The 20,101-nt window shown below is 42.2% G+C and overlaps 1 protein-coding gene across 23 annotated transcripts in view; it reads right to left on the bottom strand.

The window, feature by feature from the left end:
* Positions 1–20,101, bottom strand: part of ABLIM1 (actin binding LIM protein 1) — a 366,517-nt gene that overhangs the window by 257,449 nt on the left and 88,967 nt on the right. For 2 of the 23 annotated variants that reach the window (XR_009544643.1, XR_009544659.1), the window contains exon 1: positions 2,110–2,334. The exons of 1 other annotated variant lie outside the window; for it this stretch is intronic. Coding sequence is in view for 1 of the 22 variants with exons in the window: in XM_060171227.1 (XP_060027210.1) it covers positions 2,110–2,173 (64 nt within the window). In the remaining 21 variants the exon portion in view is untranslated. Of the gene's footprint in view, positions 1–2,109; positions 2,340–20,101 lie in introns of those variants that run through there. 20 more of the 23 variants (XR_009544650.1, XR_009544652.1, XR_009544664.1 and 17 more) reach the window with 18 other exon arrangements.

Genomic DNA, 20,101 nt, shown 5'->3' with positions numbered 1-20,101 from the left:
GGTCCATACTCCCAGAGGGATAAAGAATAGGAAAGCTATCAGGGGAGGGGATAGGATACAGAGTTCTAGTGGTGGGAATTGTGTGGAGTTGTACCCCTGTTTTATTTTTTTGTCCATGTTTCCTTTTTATAAATAAAAACTTAAAAAATACAATCAGGTCCATCATTTATTCTGTTTATTTATAACCTCTCTGTCATGTAAGATTTCCCTCCACCTATCCTACCTTTCCTGGAAATCAAAACTAAAGTGGACACTAGTAACAGAGGAAGAACTCTGGCTTTCAACATATTCAAATAGAGACATTCAGATAGCTCAAAGTATTTGAATCTCCTAGCTAAGACAAATGTCATTTAGGAAACACATCAAATCATAGTTTCAAATTCTAAATATAAGGAAGACAGCAATACTATCAATTATTAATACACAAAGTGGTATCACTGAAATTCAGATTCTGTCTTTGGGGGGGGGGGAGTGCCCTCCAGAAAGTTATTTATCAAAAATTTTAGAGAAATTTTGTAAACATCAGGTGATGCAATACTTTAGGAAGAACAGAGGAGAGCAAAGTGAGATGGTGTTCTTCTTCTTTTTTTTTAATTTAATGCAATTTTAAAAAAAGGTCTTGCTTTGAAGTAATTATAGATTCGCAGGAAATAGCATAGCTAGTTTCTGTACAGAAACATCCCTGGTACCTTTCATACAGTACACCTGGCATAGTACACTATCAAAACAAAATAATTTATAGCACCATCACATGTATGCATCCATGCCATTTTTGATTAATTTTCTTTCTGAGTAATATTAAATAAATATATACATAACATAAAGTTGTCATCTTTTTTAAGAATACTTTATTGGGGGTTGGGCAGTAGCACAGCAGGCTAAGTGCATGTGGCACAAAGTACAAGGACTGGCTTAAGGATCCTGGTTCAAGCCTCTGGCTCCCCACCTGCAGGGGAGTAGCTTCACAGGCAGTGAAGCAGGTCTACAAGTGTCTATCTTTCTCTCCCATCTCTGTCTTCCCCTCCTCTCTCCATTTCTCTCTGTCCTACCCAACAATGACGACATCAATAACAACAACAATAAAACAACAAGGACAACAAAAGGGGGGGAAGCAAATAAAACTTTTAAATGCTTTATTTTACTTAGCAGATAGAAACAGAAGAATTGAGAGAGGAAAAACACCTGCAGCAATGCTTCACTGTTCATGAAGCTTCCTCTGCAGGTGAGGATTGGGGGGCTTGAACTCTGGTCCTTAGGTATAATAATATGTGTCCTCAACCAGATGCAGTGTTGTCTGGCCTCAAAAGCTACACAGTGTTCTTGACTGTCTACACAGTGCCCTGTCAGTGTTGGTCTTTCCAGAAAAGACCAATAAAGAATTTGAAACCACATCATGCTAATTTACAGGAGAAAGCTTTGTGGCACAAGGAGTGACCCACTGTAACTGGGGGGGAGCTGTCAAAGGAACCCCACAGTGGCCAGGTGATAGCTCAGTGGATGCCTTGGGGCCCATCTCCAATATTGTTGTTGATTCAGATATGGTATTCTGGTTTCTCCCTCTGTCATTACATGAATTAAGTAAGACTTCTAAAAATATATAAGGTGTGTTGGCAAAACAGCTTTGCCATGTGCAGAACTGAGGTTCAAGCCTGGCCCTTACTGCACTGAAGGAAGCTTCAGTGCTATGGTTTCTTTTAATCTCTCTTTTTCTCTGCCTCTATCTTAAAATACACACACACACACACACACACACACACACACACACACACACACGGAAAATAGTTCAGCCTGTTAGAACACCAACTTAGATACATGAAGACCCAGAGGTCACAGTTTTAATGCTTGGCACCACCATGAGCTATAGATGAGCAGAACTCTGCTGTCTCTCTCTCTCTCTCTCTCTCTCTCTCTCTCTCTCTCTCTCTCTCTCTCTCTCTCCCTCCCTCCCTCCCTCCTTCCCTCCCTCCACTTATTCTCTCTGTTTCACAATAAATAAGTAAATAACTCTTAAAAATACACAGGCTCCAACAGATCAATCTCTCTCTCCATCTTTGAAGACATGCTCTGCCCCAGACAGCACAGATGCCAAGTTTATAAAATCAGTCCAACCTTGGTCGTCTTCGCCTTGGTGAGGAGGGTCCATGAGCTCGGAGGGCTCCCAGGTCATTGTCATGCACTTGGAAGACCTCAGCTGCTCTCCAGCAGGTGGCCAGCACACAGAAGACAGGGCTCACTCCTCTGAGGAGAGCTCAGAGCCCTGGCTCTCCTCCCAGGAGTCTATGGGCTGAGCTGGACTCCAGGGAGGGTGTGTCACCCAGAGGGTGTGCCACCACTGCAGTTCAGGAAGAATGAGGAGCTTCCTGTAGTCTAACCCCTTCCTGGTCCTCCAATTCTCTCTGCTCTGTCTCCCACCAATGCCACAGACCACTCCGCAGAGCACATCAGCTCAGTCACACCACACCTGAGGAAAACTGCCCTTTCTGGGAAGCCAGAAAACGCCCTCAGATTTCCTTCCACTCTGCACATTTCACACGCCAGATTTTGAGCACTGCCATTTCACAAGAACTAAATGAATGAGACAAAGAAAAGGACTGATTTCCCCGAAGCCTTCGGCCTCCTCTTTTCACTTAATGAACTGGATCCTCATCAGATGAGTTGTTTATTACTTTTAAAAAAAAAACCTACTACAACTTGGGGAGACGCCTTTTACTATCAGCCTGGCATGTGGTCCCAGCTTCAGATGCTGTTCCCTGACCCACACTGCTGTGAGGCCGAGAGTGGACTTTGAGCCTTTTTATATGAGGCACAGGCTGTCTGGAAACAATGAGCTCATCCGGAAAGGCTCAGGAAAGAGGCATTTTTTTCCCCTTTAGTCAGTTAAGGCCTGGGTGATGGTTTGGATTACCAGCCACCCACCCACGGTACAAGTTTTCTCCCAGTTATTTTTGAACACCAGGACTTTTGCAAAAATAAAAGGTTATGAAAATACACGGAATAAATGGGAGAAGGCACTCAGGCTAAAAAATCCCCAGCATCAGAGTCATCTGCTGTCTCCGAAACAGAAGGAAATTGGCGTGACTGTTTCCAAGTATGAGGGCAGGGCACTTAATTCCTGCCATCATGCTAGAAACACCAGCAGCCCTTCTGAGCTATTAATCTAACGTAAGGCCCATAATCTACCCACTGAAAAACTATCTGATTGCAGTGTCTAAAATGAAAAGTCAGGTGACTTGAACGTTCTCAGTGTACTCTCTCTAACTGGCTTTTGGTTTTACTTGAAACTGACTCTGGAGACAGTCCCTCCTCCCCTCTGCTAGCCCAGACCACTCTGACTGCACACCTTCCTGACTGGGCTGAAACATCAGGCGCCAGACAGAAGATCACAACTGGACCGCTCATTGATAAAATGCTTGGCATTTGCAGGGTTGTCATTTGTTAACTGCCGCCAGAAGGCCGGTCGCGTTTATTAGAATCTCCTGATGGTGACACCTAATGCCATGCATTCTGATGACACTGGGCCCTGCTTTTCATTAGCGGCTCAGGATTCTCACCATAAGGAGACAGGAGTCTTTCACAGTAACAATTTCTAACCTGCATCAAGTTTTCCTTTCCAATGTCATGGGAGCTAGTTTTCAGTTCTCTCTTAAACTCTCACATTGTGATTCCCACCTGATTTTCAATGAGAGTGAGAAGAAGCCACCTGTAGTATATTCTTTCCTGGGGGCAAAAAACAAACAAACAAAACCAAGGATTCTAGTTTAAAAGCAACCCATGCCCCCTTTTTTTTTCTTTGTCTTTTACAAATCAGGAGTTATGGGGAGGGGAATATGTAACAATCCAGTCAACTCAGTATCAAAACTGACTTTTTGAACCAGAAGCCAACAAAGTAGTTCCTGCTTACAGTTTTCCAAATTGAACATCTTCTAGTTCAGCCAGAGATGAATAGGTTAGCAATTTATTAGAATCCAGAAAACATCTGCTTAAGAGCTCTTTCAGACCCACAACTGCTGTGTAATTAAATGGCACTGATACTTTCTTAATGTCATCTTAGCGTCAGAGAGGCCATTCGTTGTCAATCCTTCACTGTGCCTGAGACAGTCATCTTTGGATAGTAAAGCTCAGAAGTCTTTCCTAAACATGCTTCTCAGAACTTGTCCCAAGAAAGCCACTGCCACTCAGCACATTTCAGGATAAAAATGCTACGGTTGCATAATTATGTATCTTTGATATATGCTTGATTAAACAGTGATAAACAGGCTTCTCAGCCATGAACTTCTCTAAGACATTAATAAACATGTGTGCCTTGCAACTCCTTTAATAAACATATCCTTCCCAAGAACCTTCAACCCTAGAACAAATATGAGCTCACCACAAAACAGAGTTTGGAAAGCACAATGATGGAAATCTTACGAGCTAGAGGAATTTAGCAAACTTGTCCAAGGTCACAGAGAATGAATGGGTGAGGAGGACAATGCTGGCTGGGAACATTCAGTTCTGTTGGGACCGACATTATCCCTTGTCTTGTAGCAAGGACGTTATAGTCCCCAGTGATACTTTACACCCCGATAAAAGCAGATGGTATGTGTTCTTAGAAGAGTAGCATATTTATTTTTATGCAGTGTCAGATCCCATGATCTCATGCACAGACAATACCACTGAGTAATTTTATTGGCCTAAGTTTTCATTCTTTATTTCTCTGAAAGAGGGAGAGTAGACAGAGAGAGAAAATGAGACCTAGAGGAGACAGTGAGAGTTAAACAGAAAGAGATGGAAGGAGGGAGGGGAGGAGGGAGGGAGAGAGAGAGAGATCACAGCACCACTCCACAATCCAGGAACATTTCCCAATGACAATATTTCCCAGTGTCAGGGTCTCCTGCATAACAAAATCTATCCTCTAGTTCCCAGTTTCTCCAAGAGTAAATGTTCTGTTTTATTTTTTGCTTTTGTTTTGTCTCACTTTGTTACTTTATCCCTTAATTGAAGAAATGCTGATTTAGGGAGCTGTGTGGTGGTGCAGCGGGTTAAACGCACATAGTGCCAAGCGCAAGGACCTATGTAAGGATCCCAGTTCAAGCCACTGGCTCCCCACCTGCAGGGGGTTCACTTCATAGGTGGGGAAGCAGGTCTGCAGGTGTCTATCTTTCTCTTCCCCTTTGTCTTCCCTTCCTCCATTTCTCTCTGTCCTATTCAACAACAACGACATCAATAACAACAACGATGATAATAACATGGGCAACAAAAGGGAGAAAAAAAATAAAAAATAAAGTTTCTTTTTTAAAAAATGCTGATTTACAGGCTTGGTATTGTCAACGGGGTCCAGTTTCACATCTTCCTAAGATAGATATTAGCACACCTCACCCTCCACCCCTAGCAGTATATCTAATTATGTTAAAAGGCTTGGTCTGTACCTGTTTTACAATGACAGAATTGGAGACAAAGTCCACCTTAATGTAATTTATGATGAGTGAAAAATAGCAGGTATTGATAACAAAAACCTTTGCAGAACACTGGTCTCGTCTTTTAAGCTAAGCAGAAGAGACAGAAACAAAGCAAATTGAATTCCATAAGAAAAATGATTCCACTGGGAAAAAAATGAAAACCGAATTTTCTTAAAACGTCAAACCCAATAAAGTAAAAGGATCTAGACCCTAAATCGAAAGGCAGCGAGGGAAAATAGTTAAGCAGTGATATGTCATTTCCCTGAACTCGTGTTCCAGTGACATCTAGTTATAAACAACAGGTCCCCAACCCAAGCTCAGCTATGTGATTCCACAGGAAAGATTAACTTCAAAAGCTCAGAGAACTTAAAGTTCAGCACATTATCTAAACAGAAAGCACTCATAGTGGGATTATTTAATCTAGAAATTCTCTTTAGAGCACACAACCATTTCTTTGATAACAGCCAGTTTCTACTTCTGATTTTTGAGTGAATCCCACATAATTATTTTTGTGACAGGGAATAAAATTTTATGGACTTTACTGAGATAATATCCAAGCATTGTTACATAATCTCACTATATATCTTAGCTTCATAAACTGCAAATAGGATGGTCTCATTATTATTCATAGCTCACATATACTGACGATTCACTCTGCAGACATTGAACAAAGATTCCCTCACTGATTTCTTATAGCCCCCTGAGGCAGGTGCCATTATCATCTCTTTGTTTTTAAAGTTGAGGCAACTGAAACAGATAGAAGTTAAAGTGTTTGGCTAAGGCCAAACTCAAGGCCCTTAATGAGAGATACAGCAGGGACTGAGACAGAAGAACCCTAGAATCCCCCGGTGTGTGTGTCCGTGTGCGTGTGCGTGTGTGTGTTAAAACTCCCAAAGAATATTAAGACATTTCAGGAAAGAGTCACCATTTCAAAGATGTCAGAGCCAGCTCCATGCCTGAAATAAAGATATGGTGATTCAAAATATGAGCTTAATAGTACAGGAAAGTTACAGTTTAACCTAGAGGCCACTCCTACTTTTTGCAAAAAGTCTAGAATGTAAAAATGTTTGGTGAGGACGTGGATCCTAGTTATTTGAGGGAAAGATAGAAAAACACTAATTTGAAAGGATATTTGTGCCTCTGTGTTCACAACAGCATTATACACAATCATTTCAATGTGATGTCAACCTAATTGTCCATCAATGGATAGATGATTAGATAAAGAAGTTGTGGAAATGAAATAGTACTCTGCTATTAAAAAGAAAAAAAAGAGGTAAAATGGTGCCTCCCATGGAGGGAACTTAAGGTAATTATGCTAAGTGAATAAGTCAAATGAAAGATAATTACCAAATGGTTGCACTCACATGTAACTATAAATAAGCAAAGCTAGCAACCTGAGAAACCACAACAAAAACAATTCTCAGACTCTGAAAAGTATGGTGGTTCCAAAGGGAGAACAGGGAAGAGCTTTGGAAGAAATGGGCAGAGAGGATCATTTTGACAGTAAAATGGCACAGTAATTTTGATGACAGATATGGTGAGACTTCTCCATATACAGAGTTCTATGAAACTATGTTTCCAACATTTCTATAGCCCTGGCAACCAATGGTGAATCAATGAAATTTGATTTCAGACAAGCATTATTTTTGAGTTACATCCTATTTTCATGAGGTTTCTACTGAATTATTCTCTTGCACCAAGAGACAAGTTTGATGGGCATGCCTGTCCCTCAAAGGAGAGAGAGAGAGAGAGAGAGGAGAGACACCACACTGCTGCCTCATCACTCAGGAAGCTTCCCTTTTGTGTGGTGCTCCTGTGTGGTGGTTGGAGTCTCAAACCTGGGTCCTAAAACGTGATTAAGTATGCATTCTACTAGGTGAACTATCTCCCAGCCTACAGTAAACACCATTCTTAGTCCTGTCTTCACAGATGAAAAAAGTGTGCTAGGAGAGAAAGCTGGTCTTCTTGAAATAAGGTCTGTGGCTTGAAAGCACAGGGGCAGGGACTTGAGCTCAGCAATGCCTGTGTGAATCACCAGGCTCTTTTCAACGTGATCAAGAGGCTACACCACATTGCCAAGCCTTCCTTATGCCACTCTGCACAGGACTGCCAATCGACTGAGCTCAATGCTGCCCTTGGCATGAATCTGTCCAGATAGAAAGGGAAAGATTAGAGGCAGAAGAAACACAATGAATATTGTCTGATGCCTTTTGATCACCAATTCAGTCAAGTCGCTGACAATGGTGGACTTCCCATTGCTCTTTTCTCTGGAGCCCTTTCATCTCTTCTCTCAGTCCTGATTCTTCCTCCCACTCAATCTGCTTGGCTCAGTTAGGAAGGACAAAACAAGAGGTATTTCTCTTCAGGTACTCAAATAAGATGTAGTAACTGAGAGTGTGGTGGCTGGGGGGGCTGGGGGGAATCTTAATCTGTCTGAGCCTTAACAAAATCTTGCAGCCCCTAAAATGACCCTGGCTTGCCATACATAACTTGAGTGATCTGAGCAAGTTATTCTTTCCTACATGTGCCTCAGTTTCCTAATTTTTTATTACCTGTAAGATAAAGATAATGACAACATGTGCCTGATGAGGTGTCACGAGCTTTTAACCAACAAAACCTGTGGTGACCTCTAGATAAACACTAGTTGTTACTGCTGTTCTTTTGACTTTGAAAATTAGTATTTAAATCACAGACAGAGAGACTAGGAGCAAGAAAGAAATCAGTGCTCTCTCCATTTAAAAATTTAAAGATGAAAATACAATGGTACCAGGCACTTAATAATTGGTTGGTTTAAAAAAAAAAGTGCAATTTACAAACAAACTGGAATCATTCTCAGCTCTGTTGTTTGTCCATTTTGGAACCTCGGGACTCAAAGAGTGAATTGAGAACAGCATAGCTATACACCTGGGGACTTGTAAGAAGTGTAGAAACCAAGGGAAAAAAAAAAAGGCAGAAACCCAAGTCCAAAGATGTATTTTGGCAAGACCTCCAAGGAACTTACGTGTACACTATGGCAGTAGAGCATCTGCTTTATGGTATATACTGAGCAATTGTGAACCAAAGGAAGAAAACCTCATTCTATGGCTACATCACCATACATTCTCCTAAAGCCCATACATGTCATCCTATTAGCCCTCGTGTTAGATGGTTTCAGCTAATCTGAGTCTCAGAAGCAATATTTCTTTCATGGAGCAGAACACCTCAAGAAAACACCCCAAGCAAGAAGTCACCTCATGCTAGAATGTCAATGATTTTAAATGTCATCATTATGATCTCCCACTAAGGCCTAACACTAAGTGAGCTCTTAAAACACACGATTAGTGCAAGGTGTTTCCCATATGTACTAATGTTCCATGATGCCCATCTGAGTAGAAATTGCTTTCCCCAATTTAAAGATGAGAAGATTGAGGGATAAAGAGGTTCTGTCACTTCCTCAAGATCACATTGGGGTGTTGGTATGCATGAGACCCTTTCTGTTTCATTTGGTTTAAATCCCCCCTGCTTAACACTATTCTATTTATTTCTTATAACCACTTCATTCTATTTACATAACCACTGTTAACAAGTTCCACCCTCCCTCCAGGGCATTTGTGGTTCAGTGATAGGATTCTCGCCTGCTCTGCCCCCTCTTTGTCACACTCTGATTTTCACCAGTCACTTTTCTCTCCACCCTCTCTATGTCACATCCTGTTTCCACCCTACTTCGCAAGTATATATAAAGACAGCATTGTGAGTTTTACAGTACCTTTAGTTTAGCTTAGCTCGGCTTAGATTGTGCTGCGTCCTGCATGAATAAAGAGATACTGCCTACAGCTCAACCATGAATCCCTAGTCATCTGTTACCCGCCCGTGAAGCCAGCCCATTGAAAACAACATAACCTGTCGAAAACAACATTGGGGAAAAGGAAAAACTGGACAACCACATGTAGAAAAACAAAACTAGACCACCACTTAAAGCTATGCACCAAAGTTAGCTCAGAATGACTCAAAGATATGGGTACTAAACTTGAAACTATAAAATACATAGGAGAAAACATCAGTGAAACAACTCAGGACCTTAAAAAAGATATATCAAAGATAATGAGACTCAACTTCTGAGTATGTGAGATAAAAACAAGGCTAAAAAAAAATGGGACTACACCAATGGAGAAGAAATTGCACAAGCCAGACCTCTGACCTCCTGCACCCCTTAGAGATCTCTGGTCCATACTCCCAGAGGGATAAAGAATAGGCAAGCTTCCAGTGGAGGGGAGGGGATATGGCATGCTGGTTGTGGGGACTATGAATTAAACCACTCTTATTCCACAATCTTGTAGTTTATTATTCAATCACTAATAATAAGTAAAAAAAAAAAAAAGAAGAAGAAGAAGTTGAAAAACAAGAAAACACAAAACAGAACTTGGACTGGTTTGGTGTATTGCACCAAAGTAAAGGACTCTGGGATGAGGAGAGGGGGGAGAGTTCAGGTCCTGGAACATGTAAGAGGACCTAGAGGGGATTGAACTGTTATGTGGAAAACTGAGAAATATTATAAGTGTACAAACTACTGTATTTTGGTTTTTGTTACCATATTATATTGTTGACTGTAAACCATTAATTCCCCCAATAAAAAATTAAAACTGAGACTATATCAAACTAAAAAGTTTCTACACGTTGAAGGCAAATTACACAAGGATAGATAGGCAACCCAGTAAATGAAAAGATATATGCAACATCACACATCTGACAAGCGACTGATATCACACATCTATAAAGGAATGCTTGGTTTTATAAAAGACTTCTGTTACTAGAAATGACAACAGCAGTACAATGACCCTGAAGAGATTTCAGAAGGAAAACACATCAAAAAGAAAAAGGGTTCTAGTCATGAAATTTTGCAGAATCAACTCAAAGAGCTGCCAAGTTTTAATCTCTGAAGTTAAGAGCTTATTGGGTTATGAGATTCTCTGGTAAACCAGAACTTCCAGATTTTTATTGCCACCACTTGTGGCAACCAGTCTTTATCAGCCTATTTCAGCTAACACCCTACACAGTATTATTCTTGTGCACCTGTGAATTTCTCCTAATTAAAGCTGCTGTGATTGCCCTCTCTAGGTATCTACTAAAGCTTAAGATCCAAATAGTTCAGAACTCGACAAGATTCAACACCATCCTTCCTTGTTGGGCATCAGTGTCACCAAGTCACAGCCATAGGTTTTGAAAATAGACAATCAGGACTATTTAGCCAGGTTCCAGGGTAAGCTTTCCTCCTCCATCCCCAGAAGCACCCTGGGAAGAGGATTTATTGACTAAAGAGGCTATATTTGTTTGCCACGACTGCCACCACAAGATACCACAGACTGAGTGCTAGAACAACCCTTTGTTTCCTCACAGTTCTGGATGCTAGATAAGCGCAAGGCCAAGATGTCAGTGGGTGATGAGGCCTCTCTCCTTGACATGCAGTCAAGGCCAGCCTCTCCTAGAAAACCACACCCTGCTCCCCATGCACAAGGAAGATTGTTGGCTCTCTTCCACTTCATCTAAATGTTATCTTCTTGTTTTCTTTCTTTCTTTTTTGTAAGGCTTGTTTATTTTGAAAGCGAGAGAGAGACAGGAAGAGAGAGTGAGAGGGGCCTGAGGACTTGTCGGCTCTGGTACTGGTGATGCTAGGTACTGAACCTGAGACCTCTAGGCCTTAGGCCTACAAGTCCTGTGCTCTAGGACTGATTTATCTCTCCAGTACCAAAGTACCTCTTCTTGGAATAAACCAGTCATGTTGATTTAAAGCCCACCGTAAAATGGGGGCTGGGTGGTAGCGCACATAGTACAGACAGAGTGTAAGGACTGGCGCAAGGATTCCGAATCAAGTCCCCGGCTCCCCACCTGTAAAGAAGGTCACCTCACAAATGGTGAAGCAGATCTTCAGGTGTTTCTTTCTCTCTCCCCTCTATTCTCTTCTCTCAATTTCTCTCTATCCTATCCAACAACAGTAGCAACAATAATAACAGTAACAGCAACAATAATAACAAAGGGAAAATATGGCCGCCAGGATCATTGGATTCCTAGTGCAGACACAGCAATAACCCTGGAGGCAAAACACACACACACACACACACACACACACACACACACACTAACATATTATGAAGTATGGGGGTGGGGTGGGGTGGGTAGGGCTTCAACATATACAGAGTACAAATTCAATTCTTAGCAAATACTGAAAGGAATTTTTCATCCCTTATCAGTAAGTCTTAGGGCTCTGCTAAGGGCTTCTGTGAACAAGAATCCACAATAACCTAATGTTCTCTGGAATAGGGAGGAAGAGGATATTTTATTTTTAATTAATTATTTTTTTACTACAGGGCACTAGACAAATGCAGCCCGGGTACTCATTTATACATGATACAATCCTATCTCCAGTTTTTCTTCATCTTTTTCTTTCTTTTTAGATGTATTCATTAATGAAAGAGAGAAGGAAGAGAGAGAGAGAGAACCAGAGAATTGCTTTCACATATATGATACTAGGGCTCTAACTCAGGACCTCTTGCTTAAGAGTCCAAATGATGATGTCATCTCCTTCACCTCTTCTTGGATCGAGCTTGAAGGAATCATGTTAAGCTGAATAAGCCAAAAAGAGAATATGGAATGATCTCACTCACAGACAGAACTTAAAAAAGGGCAGAAAGGGACTATATCAAGTACAAGTTGGACTGGGCTTGGTGTATTGCACCACAAAGCAAAGGACTTTGGGGAAGCAGAAGAGGGAGGGGTTTGCTGGGAGAGGGGCTTTGGGGTCCTGGTGCATGATGGTGGAGGGGGGCCTAAGTTGGGGGTGAAGGTTTTTTGCAAACACCTATCATGGGAGATAAGAAACTGTACCCATGTGTCAACAACTGTACTGTAAAACATTAACCTCCCCAACAAATCATTAAAAATAAAGGTATAACCCTTTGTCCACTGTGCCATCTCCTGGGCTGTTATTCTTAATTTTCTTAAGAGAGAAAGAGGGAGAGAAGACAAGAAGAGAGCTAAGAGGGGGAGAGAGACAGAAAGGAGAGACACCACAGCATGGCTCCATGCTCCATGGCCTACAAACTGTCCAGATTCTGTCCATAGTGCCCTCACGTGGTACCAGGACTTAAACTCAGGACCTCGTGTACAGTAAGGCACGTGCTCTACCAAGTAAGGCACCTCGTCAGAACGTTTGTCAGGGATCACGGAAAAGCATTTTTCATCCTTAATATACACCAATACAACCCAGCTCTCTGTCGTCCTTCCCATTCCCTGCACCCCCCTCGCCCCCACCACACACACACTTCAAGCCCACACTCTTGAGCAGTTTCTGTAAGGTCATCCTGAGGTGGGTCTGAAAATATTTGAAGTGGCACTTAGACAACAGACTGAGCCAGAGACATTACTGAAAAGTACAAGCTGGAATGAAGAGTTGGAATCCACTACCAACAAAACCTCTTGTGCCCTGGGGTCAAGGCTCCCTGAGAGCTGAGGCCATGGGTCTGAGAGGTGGGGAGCTGGCAGGGGCCCCCAGACAGCTGTCCTGAGCAGCGGGAGGGAGCCAGTCCAGGCCCGCCCACACAGCCCCAGGCAAATGCCAGCAAGGAGGAGGGAGAAAACACCCCCCCACACACACACTCAACCTGTCAGGAGGTGCTGGTTTCACTGGGGTGGAAGGGGGAGGATGGTGGGATGACCACAGCCTCAAACAAGGAAGGAGATAGTCTGCTCTCCAGAGCAACTAAGCCATGATGCAGCAGACTGGAACTAATGCAAAGGGACTGTGACATTTATTATTAAAAGGTACACCCACACACATCACGCAATCTAATGAAATTCATACATTTTGGCTGTCCTGGTTTTCTTTTCCAGATCATTTTATTGTGGGTTGATGGTTTACAGGACAGTTGTTGACACATGTCAATGTCTCATCTCCCCATGACAGGTGTCTATAAAAGACTTTCACTCCCAGCTTCTTAGATCCTCAGGCCCTTTTCCATCATCATGTATCTGGCCCTCAACACCCTCTCCTTGCGGCCCTCTAACTCACCTCCCCCAGAGTCCTTTGCTTTGGTAGAATATGTCCTAATTTTCAGTGTTAGTAATTCAGCTCTTCTTTGCCTACACCATGCAATTTTAACCTTGATCCTCAAAATCTTTTCATATTAATGTAACATGCAATACTCTTCCTTGGGGTTTTAAAAGATCATTTTGCCATGTTCTTTGTTTTGGCCTTTAAAATAACATAATTATAGATAAGTACATTTCAAAATATATTGAAAATTATATTTGAGGGATCTCTCATGTAGGTAGGCAGACCAACCTAACAATAGAAAAGCATTTGTAGGGAGTCGGGTGGTAGCACAGTGGGTTAAGCGCACATGGCGCAAAGCGCAAGGACCTGTGTAAGGATCCCAGTTTGAGCCCCCGGCTCCCCACCTGCAGGGGAGTTGCTTCACAAGCGATGAAGCAGGTCTGCAGGTGTTTATCTTTCCCCCTCTGTCTTCCCCTCCTCTCTCCATCTCTCTTTGGCCTATCCAACAACGATGACATCATCAACAACAACAAAAATAACTACAACAATGAAACAACAAGGGCAACAAAAGGGAATAAATAAGTATTAAAAAAAAAGAAAAGCATTTGCAGTAATAAGAAAATGGGGGGATTAAACCCTTAAAATAGAAATCTCTTTATTAATACCCCTGTGAATTAATTAGCACATAGATAGAGACAATCAAGAATGAACAGAGATTTCTGGATACAGCACCAAACAGAGTCAGGAAGAGTTTAATTCTTTATCAATTGCACCATGTCCTCTGCTGCAGGACCATGGTGAAAATATAAATATGTGATGGGGGGGGGGAATAATTTAAGTCAGAGAAGAGAATCTAAAAAAAAAAAATCCAAATTCAAGGAGCCAGAAGAGCACATGCTTTACCATGCACAAGGACCCAGGTTCAAGCCCCCAGCCACCACCTGAGAACACCACACAAAGGGAAAGGCTCATGAGCAGAGAAGCAGTGCTATGGAGCCTCTCTTCCATCTCTCTCTCTCTCTCCATCTCTGTCTTTCACCTTCTACTGAAGAAAATAAACAAAAATAGTCCACCAGGAGCAGTAGAATTATGCAGGGATCCTGAATTCAACCTGTATTCTCTAAGGTATCTAAGAACACACTGCATATCTATGAAATAAAAATAATAATAGGGGCCAGGTGGTGGCACACATGATTGAGTGCACATGTTACCATGCACAAGGACCCAGGTTCGAACCCCGGGTCCCCACCTGCAGATGGAAAGCTTAGCAAGTGGTGAAGCAGCCATATATCTGCTAAGATCCCATTGGGGTGCTAGTTAGAAGCTTCTTAGTCAAAGTTTGATAGCCTTGCTTCTCCACTTTAGTTCCCCTTGTTAATGAAGCCATTATGCCTTTTGCTGACTGACACAAGCTACCTTGGAATTCCTTTGATGTACTGTGTAACTAGCCAATAAAAGACTAAGGACCCCTCACACACACACACCACACCCCATGGAGGTGGGGGGTTATACTTTTCCTATTTCTTTAAGAGCAGATAGGGCGTTAGCCACACCAGCTTTATAAAGAATAAACTTAAGTCTCTGTGCATTTATTTGATTGTGTCCAATGAAGTAACCTTGCACTGAATCTCAGGTTGAGGAGGATCACAGGTGTAACCCCACAGATAAAATACACTGTGACTTATTAGACATTCAAAAGCTCTCAAAATATTTGTTTCTAAAAATAAAAGTGTATATATTTATTTATTGACAAGGGACACAGCCTACCCAGTGAGCTACGTCTCTGGCCTCATACTTGCTTTTAAATACAAAAACTTCAGTAGTATCTAGATGAACTAAGTCAGGCACTTGCAAACCTATAGTAAGGTAAGCCACGTATATAATTTATGTGAAGTAAAACCTAATAGTTATGATGCCAGGGATTGCTTTGTGTTTTCTGTTTGTGTGTTTTCTACCAGAGCACAGACAACTCAACTCTGGCTAATGGTGGTGGAGGGCACTGAACCTGGGATTTCAGAGCCTCAGGCTTGGGAGTCTCTCTGCATAACCATTATACTGTTTACCCTTGCCCCCCCCCCCCCAGGGATTTCTGTGTAAAAATACTTTGAGCTTCAAAGTCTTAGAAATAAGCAAGGTTCAATTACCCATGTTCCAGTGGCCTAAAATGCCCTTTATGTCTCCTTCACAAACTTACTCTCAGCTCACCAGTCAGAAGAATTTCACTCTTTTTCAGCATTCAGCTCAAAGGCTACTTCTTCCTCCCTTGGAACTCTAGCCTGAAGCACTCTACCCTCTGCTCAACAGAAGTTAGTCCCCTAATTTAGATTACAGGATTATTAGCTTCTACATATGAATTCCAGCAAGTGTCTGTTTTCAGAAGTGGTAGAAGACTGGGAGGGCATTATTGGGCACATTTCACAGAAAAGACACCAAAGGCTGAGAAAGAGGAAACAGCTTCCCTGAAGGGCTACCACACTCAGAAATACCTGAGCAAATGCAGTCACCTCCCGTCCACAGTGCCTAGCCTGTGCTGTGCATATTATAGTCTTTAAAATGTCCTGAATTCAAGAGACTGGCATACTTTATTGATGACTCTTTAGTCACTATCAGGCCACCTCATCAGCTGGGGTCCTATTCAGAGAGTCCTGACATTCCCAAACAGACATGATGGGCCTAGACCTCAAATAAATCCCTCTCACCTTTTTACTGGTCATCTCTATCAGGAACAACACAATAGACCCCTTTGTGGGCCCTCCATAGGACCTTGTCCTCGGCTTGGATCAACAACAGTAGAGAATGTTCCATCCTCTGAAGGGAGGCTGGACAACATACTCTATGCTACACCTGAGGAAGATGGGTCTTGATATTGGGGCAGCTTGGAATGTTCCTACTGATGACCACAGAATTTTGGAATACAACTAAAATATGCCTACTAGCTATCTAAAAAAAGGAGTACCCCCCAACTCTTCATCAGCACTATTCCAGCCTTTAAATTCATGACTGATTACCAATTTGTTTGGCTTTGTATGTTAACTCTCTTTTCAGCCACCAGGTTCCAGATGCTAGCAGGATACTGACCAGACTTCCCTGGACAGACGACCCCACCAATGTGTCCTGGAGCTCTGCTTCCCCAGAGCCCTGCCCCACTAGGGAAAGAGAGAGACAGGCTGGGAGTATGGATCGACCTGTCAATGCCCATGTTTAGCGGGGAAGCCATTACAGAAGCCAGACCTTCCACCTTCTGCATCCCAGAATGACCTTGGGTCCATACTCCCAGAGGGATAAAGAATAGGAAAGCTATCAAGGGAGGGGATGGGATATGGAGTTCTGGTGGTGGGAATTATGTGGCATTGTACCCCTCTTATCCTATGGTTTTGTCAATGTTTCCTTTTCATAAATAAATAAAAATTTTTTAAATGCCCTGAATTGGGTTTTAAGTTTATTCATAGTGTGTCCTCTAGGAATGTGACATTCAATTAAAATAGTTCCTGGGTTCAGTTATTTGAACAGAGCTCAGATAGCTCCCAGCAAAGGCTAGGGGCATGGTCCACCACCACCCTCTGCTGGACAATCAGTTTTTTTTTTTTCCAACAGGGTTATTGCTGGGTCTCAGTGCCTGCATAACAAATCCACAGCTCCAGGCGGCCATTTCTTCCTTTGGCCTTCTTTCAATTTTTATTCTGATAGCACAAAGAAAATTGAGAGGGCAGGAGAAGATAAAGAGGGAGACAGAGGGGCCAAGTGGTGGTGTCCCTGGTTGAGTGCACATGTTACAATGTGCAAGGACCCGGGTTTGAGCCCCTGGTCCCCACCTGCAGGGGGAAAGCTTTTCAAGTGGTGAAGTAGTGCTGCAGGTGTCTCTCTGTCTCTCTCCCTCTCTATCACCCCATCCCCTCTTGATTTCTGGTGATCTCTACCCAATAAATAAATAAATGTAATAAAAATTTTAAACATTTTTATATTTATTTATTTTATTTCATTTTTGTTGCCCTTGTTTTTATTGTTGTTGGAGTTATTATTGTTGTTATTGATGTTGTTGTTGTTGGATAGGACAGAGATAAATGGAGAGAGGAGGGGAAGACAGAGAGGGGGAGAGGAAAATAGACACCTGCAGACCTGCTTCACCACCTGTGAAGCAACTCCCCTGCAGGTAGGGAGCTGGGGGCTTGAACCGGGATCCTTACTCAGGTCCTTAAGCTTTGCGCCACATGCGCTTAACTCACTGCGCTACCGCCCAACTCCCAGTAAGTTTTTTTTTTTTAAGAGAGACACCTATAGATCTACTCTCCATTTGAAGTGTCTCTCTCTCTCCTTCAAGTGGAGAGTAGGGGCTTGAACCTGGGTCCTTATGCATGGTAACATATGTGCTCAGTTGGGTGTGCCACCACCTGGCCCCCAACAATTAGTTTCTCATGTGAATTTTTTTGTGCCTTCTCACTAGGATGAGCTTAACTCTTTTGCAGGATGAATGTACTCACTATCTGTCTATTTCTGGAGAAAACTAGTGAGTCTCTTTGTAGAAAGAGGTATTGGTGTCTGTAACCTTGTGTATGTCAACATGCCCAGGAATGCCAAGAAAAAAAAAGAGAGAGAGTGGACTTATGTTCTCATCAGACTTGAATCCTTGTTGTTATGGTTAGGGCAAGCAAGCTCCAACTTTTGCATGATATGGTTACTCTATGCCTATCAGATTCTAGCCCAATTAAATTCAGACTGGCACCTGCACTATCTTGATATTTCTTTTTTTTTTTTTAGAATTTATTTATTTATTCATGAGAAAGATAGGAGAAGAGAAAGAACCAGCCATCAATCTGATACATGTGCTGCCGGGGATCGAACTCAGGACCTCATGCTTGAGAGTCTAGTGCCTTAGCCACTGCATCATCTCCCGGACCACAGTCTTGACATTTCTCTGGTTCCTCAGCAGTTCAAACTATCTCTCTCCCGCTCTCTCTTCCTCTTCTCTTCCCCTCCTCCTTCAACATTACAGCAATGAGGTAACTTCGAATAACATAAGCTTAAATGGTACCACCTAAACTGTAACAGAGAAACTTCCAGTGCTTCTAGCAGAATAGTCTCCTAAGTGGGGATTAGCTGTAGACGAGCTTTGGCCAGCGAGTAAACTAGAATTTTAGATATGCCCTGAAGATTGACAGAGATTTCCTAAGGCCTAGTTTCCCAGTTCCCTTGGCTGGAGCTCATTTGTTCCTCATATCATTGTCAGCATAGTTCACAGGCAAGAGTTGCCTTTGGTCACTCAGAGGGAGAATGATTCTTAACTCAATGGGCAGGGTAATTCAGTCTCTCCTTTCCTCAGTCGGGTATTCCCGGGAATGTGGGAAGGACAGAAATCTATCGCCCATGTCCACAACGAGAATCAATCCACAGATTGTTCAAGGATAAAGATTTAGTGTATTATTAGCTCTAATAAGGAGTCAAGTCCAAATTCAGTGAATTCTGATTCCCAAAGGCAAGCTCATGAATAGTTCGGCAGCAGCGGTAGAAAAGTTGTTTGGTTGTTCTTTCCATATCCATCAGCCTTAAGATTTTCAAAGGATGGCAGTAGTAGTTGTACCAAGCATCTCCAAGCTCTCTGAATTTTCCTACACATTAGAGTGAGGTGGTAAGAAATGAAAGTTGTAGGGGGCTGGGTGGTAGCACACCAAGTTAAGTGAAGCACAAGGACTGACCCAAGGTTCAAGCCTCTCGCTCCCCACCTGCAAGGGGTCGCTTTGCAAGCAGTGAAGCAGGTCTGCAGGTCTATCTTTTTCTCCCCCTCTCTGTCTTCCCCTCCTCTCTTGATTTCTCTCTGTCCTATCCAACAACAACAATGGAAAAGAAATGGCTGCCAGGAGCAGTGGATATGTAATGCAAGCACCAAACCCCAATGATAATCCTGGAGAGAAAAAAAAGAAAGAAAGAAAGAAAGAAAGAAAGAAAGAAAGGGAAGTTGCAGTTCTTCCTTTTCATTCTCATCAGATCTGGTTCTTAAACATATGCAGATACAGAATCATTGCAAAAAAAAAAAAAAAAAAGAAATGAGAAGCATTTGATCTGGTCTGATCCATGCCAAGATCTCCAGGCAGAGATGTACTTAAATAACCTTTGATGCAGGGATGTTTGTGCTTATGTTAAGGACTTCTGGGCACAAACAGAAATATTTTTTTTAATTGCTAAAACAAAACAGCAGGCAGAATTTCAACCACTAGGACCAACCACTCACTCTGAGATGAATGTTGAAAGCAGTAATTTACTAACGATTTAAATGTAATGATGGCAAGTAATGATGGCAATGGTTAATAGACTAATAATTTATGAAAGTCATAATAAATTAATGTGTAATTTATTACTGAAACACTTGAACTCAGGATACAGATACAACAAGTATGTTTGCTGGGCATCAGACTCACCCACTCAAAGTCAAATGTGGGCACATATGAGGACCTGAATGTGGCCCAGGAGGGGAATGTCCCAGAAAATGTGGTTTGTAGTATTTAAAGGGGGCCCTAGCCCTAGACTGCTGGGAACAGACAAACACAGGAGACAAATAGAAAATATTACAAGTCATCCATTTAACAAAAATTTACCCAGATTCCAGGAGAAATATACACACAAACATAGAGAGAAATCTCTAAAA

This window comes from Erinaceus europaeus, chromosome 14 (genome assembly GCF_950295315.1).
Source record: "Erinaceus europaeus chromosome 14, mEriEur2.1, whole genome shotgun sequence".
Classification (NCBI taxonomy): domain Eukaryota; kingdom Metazoa; phylum Chordata; class Mammalia; order Eulipotyphla; family Erinaceidae; genus Erinaceus; species Erinaceus europaeus.
The sequence above is the reverse complement of the archived record's forward strand: the minus strand, read 5'-3'. Positions and strand labels throughout refer to the sequence as shown.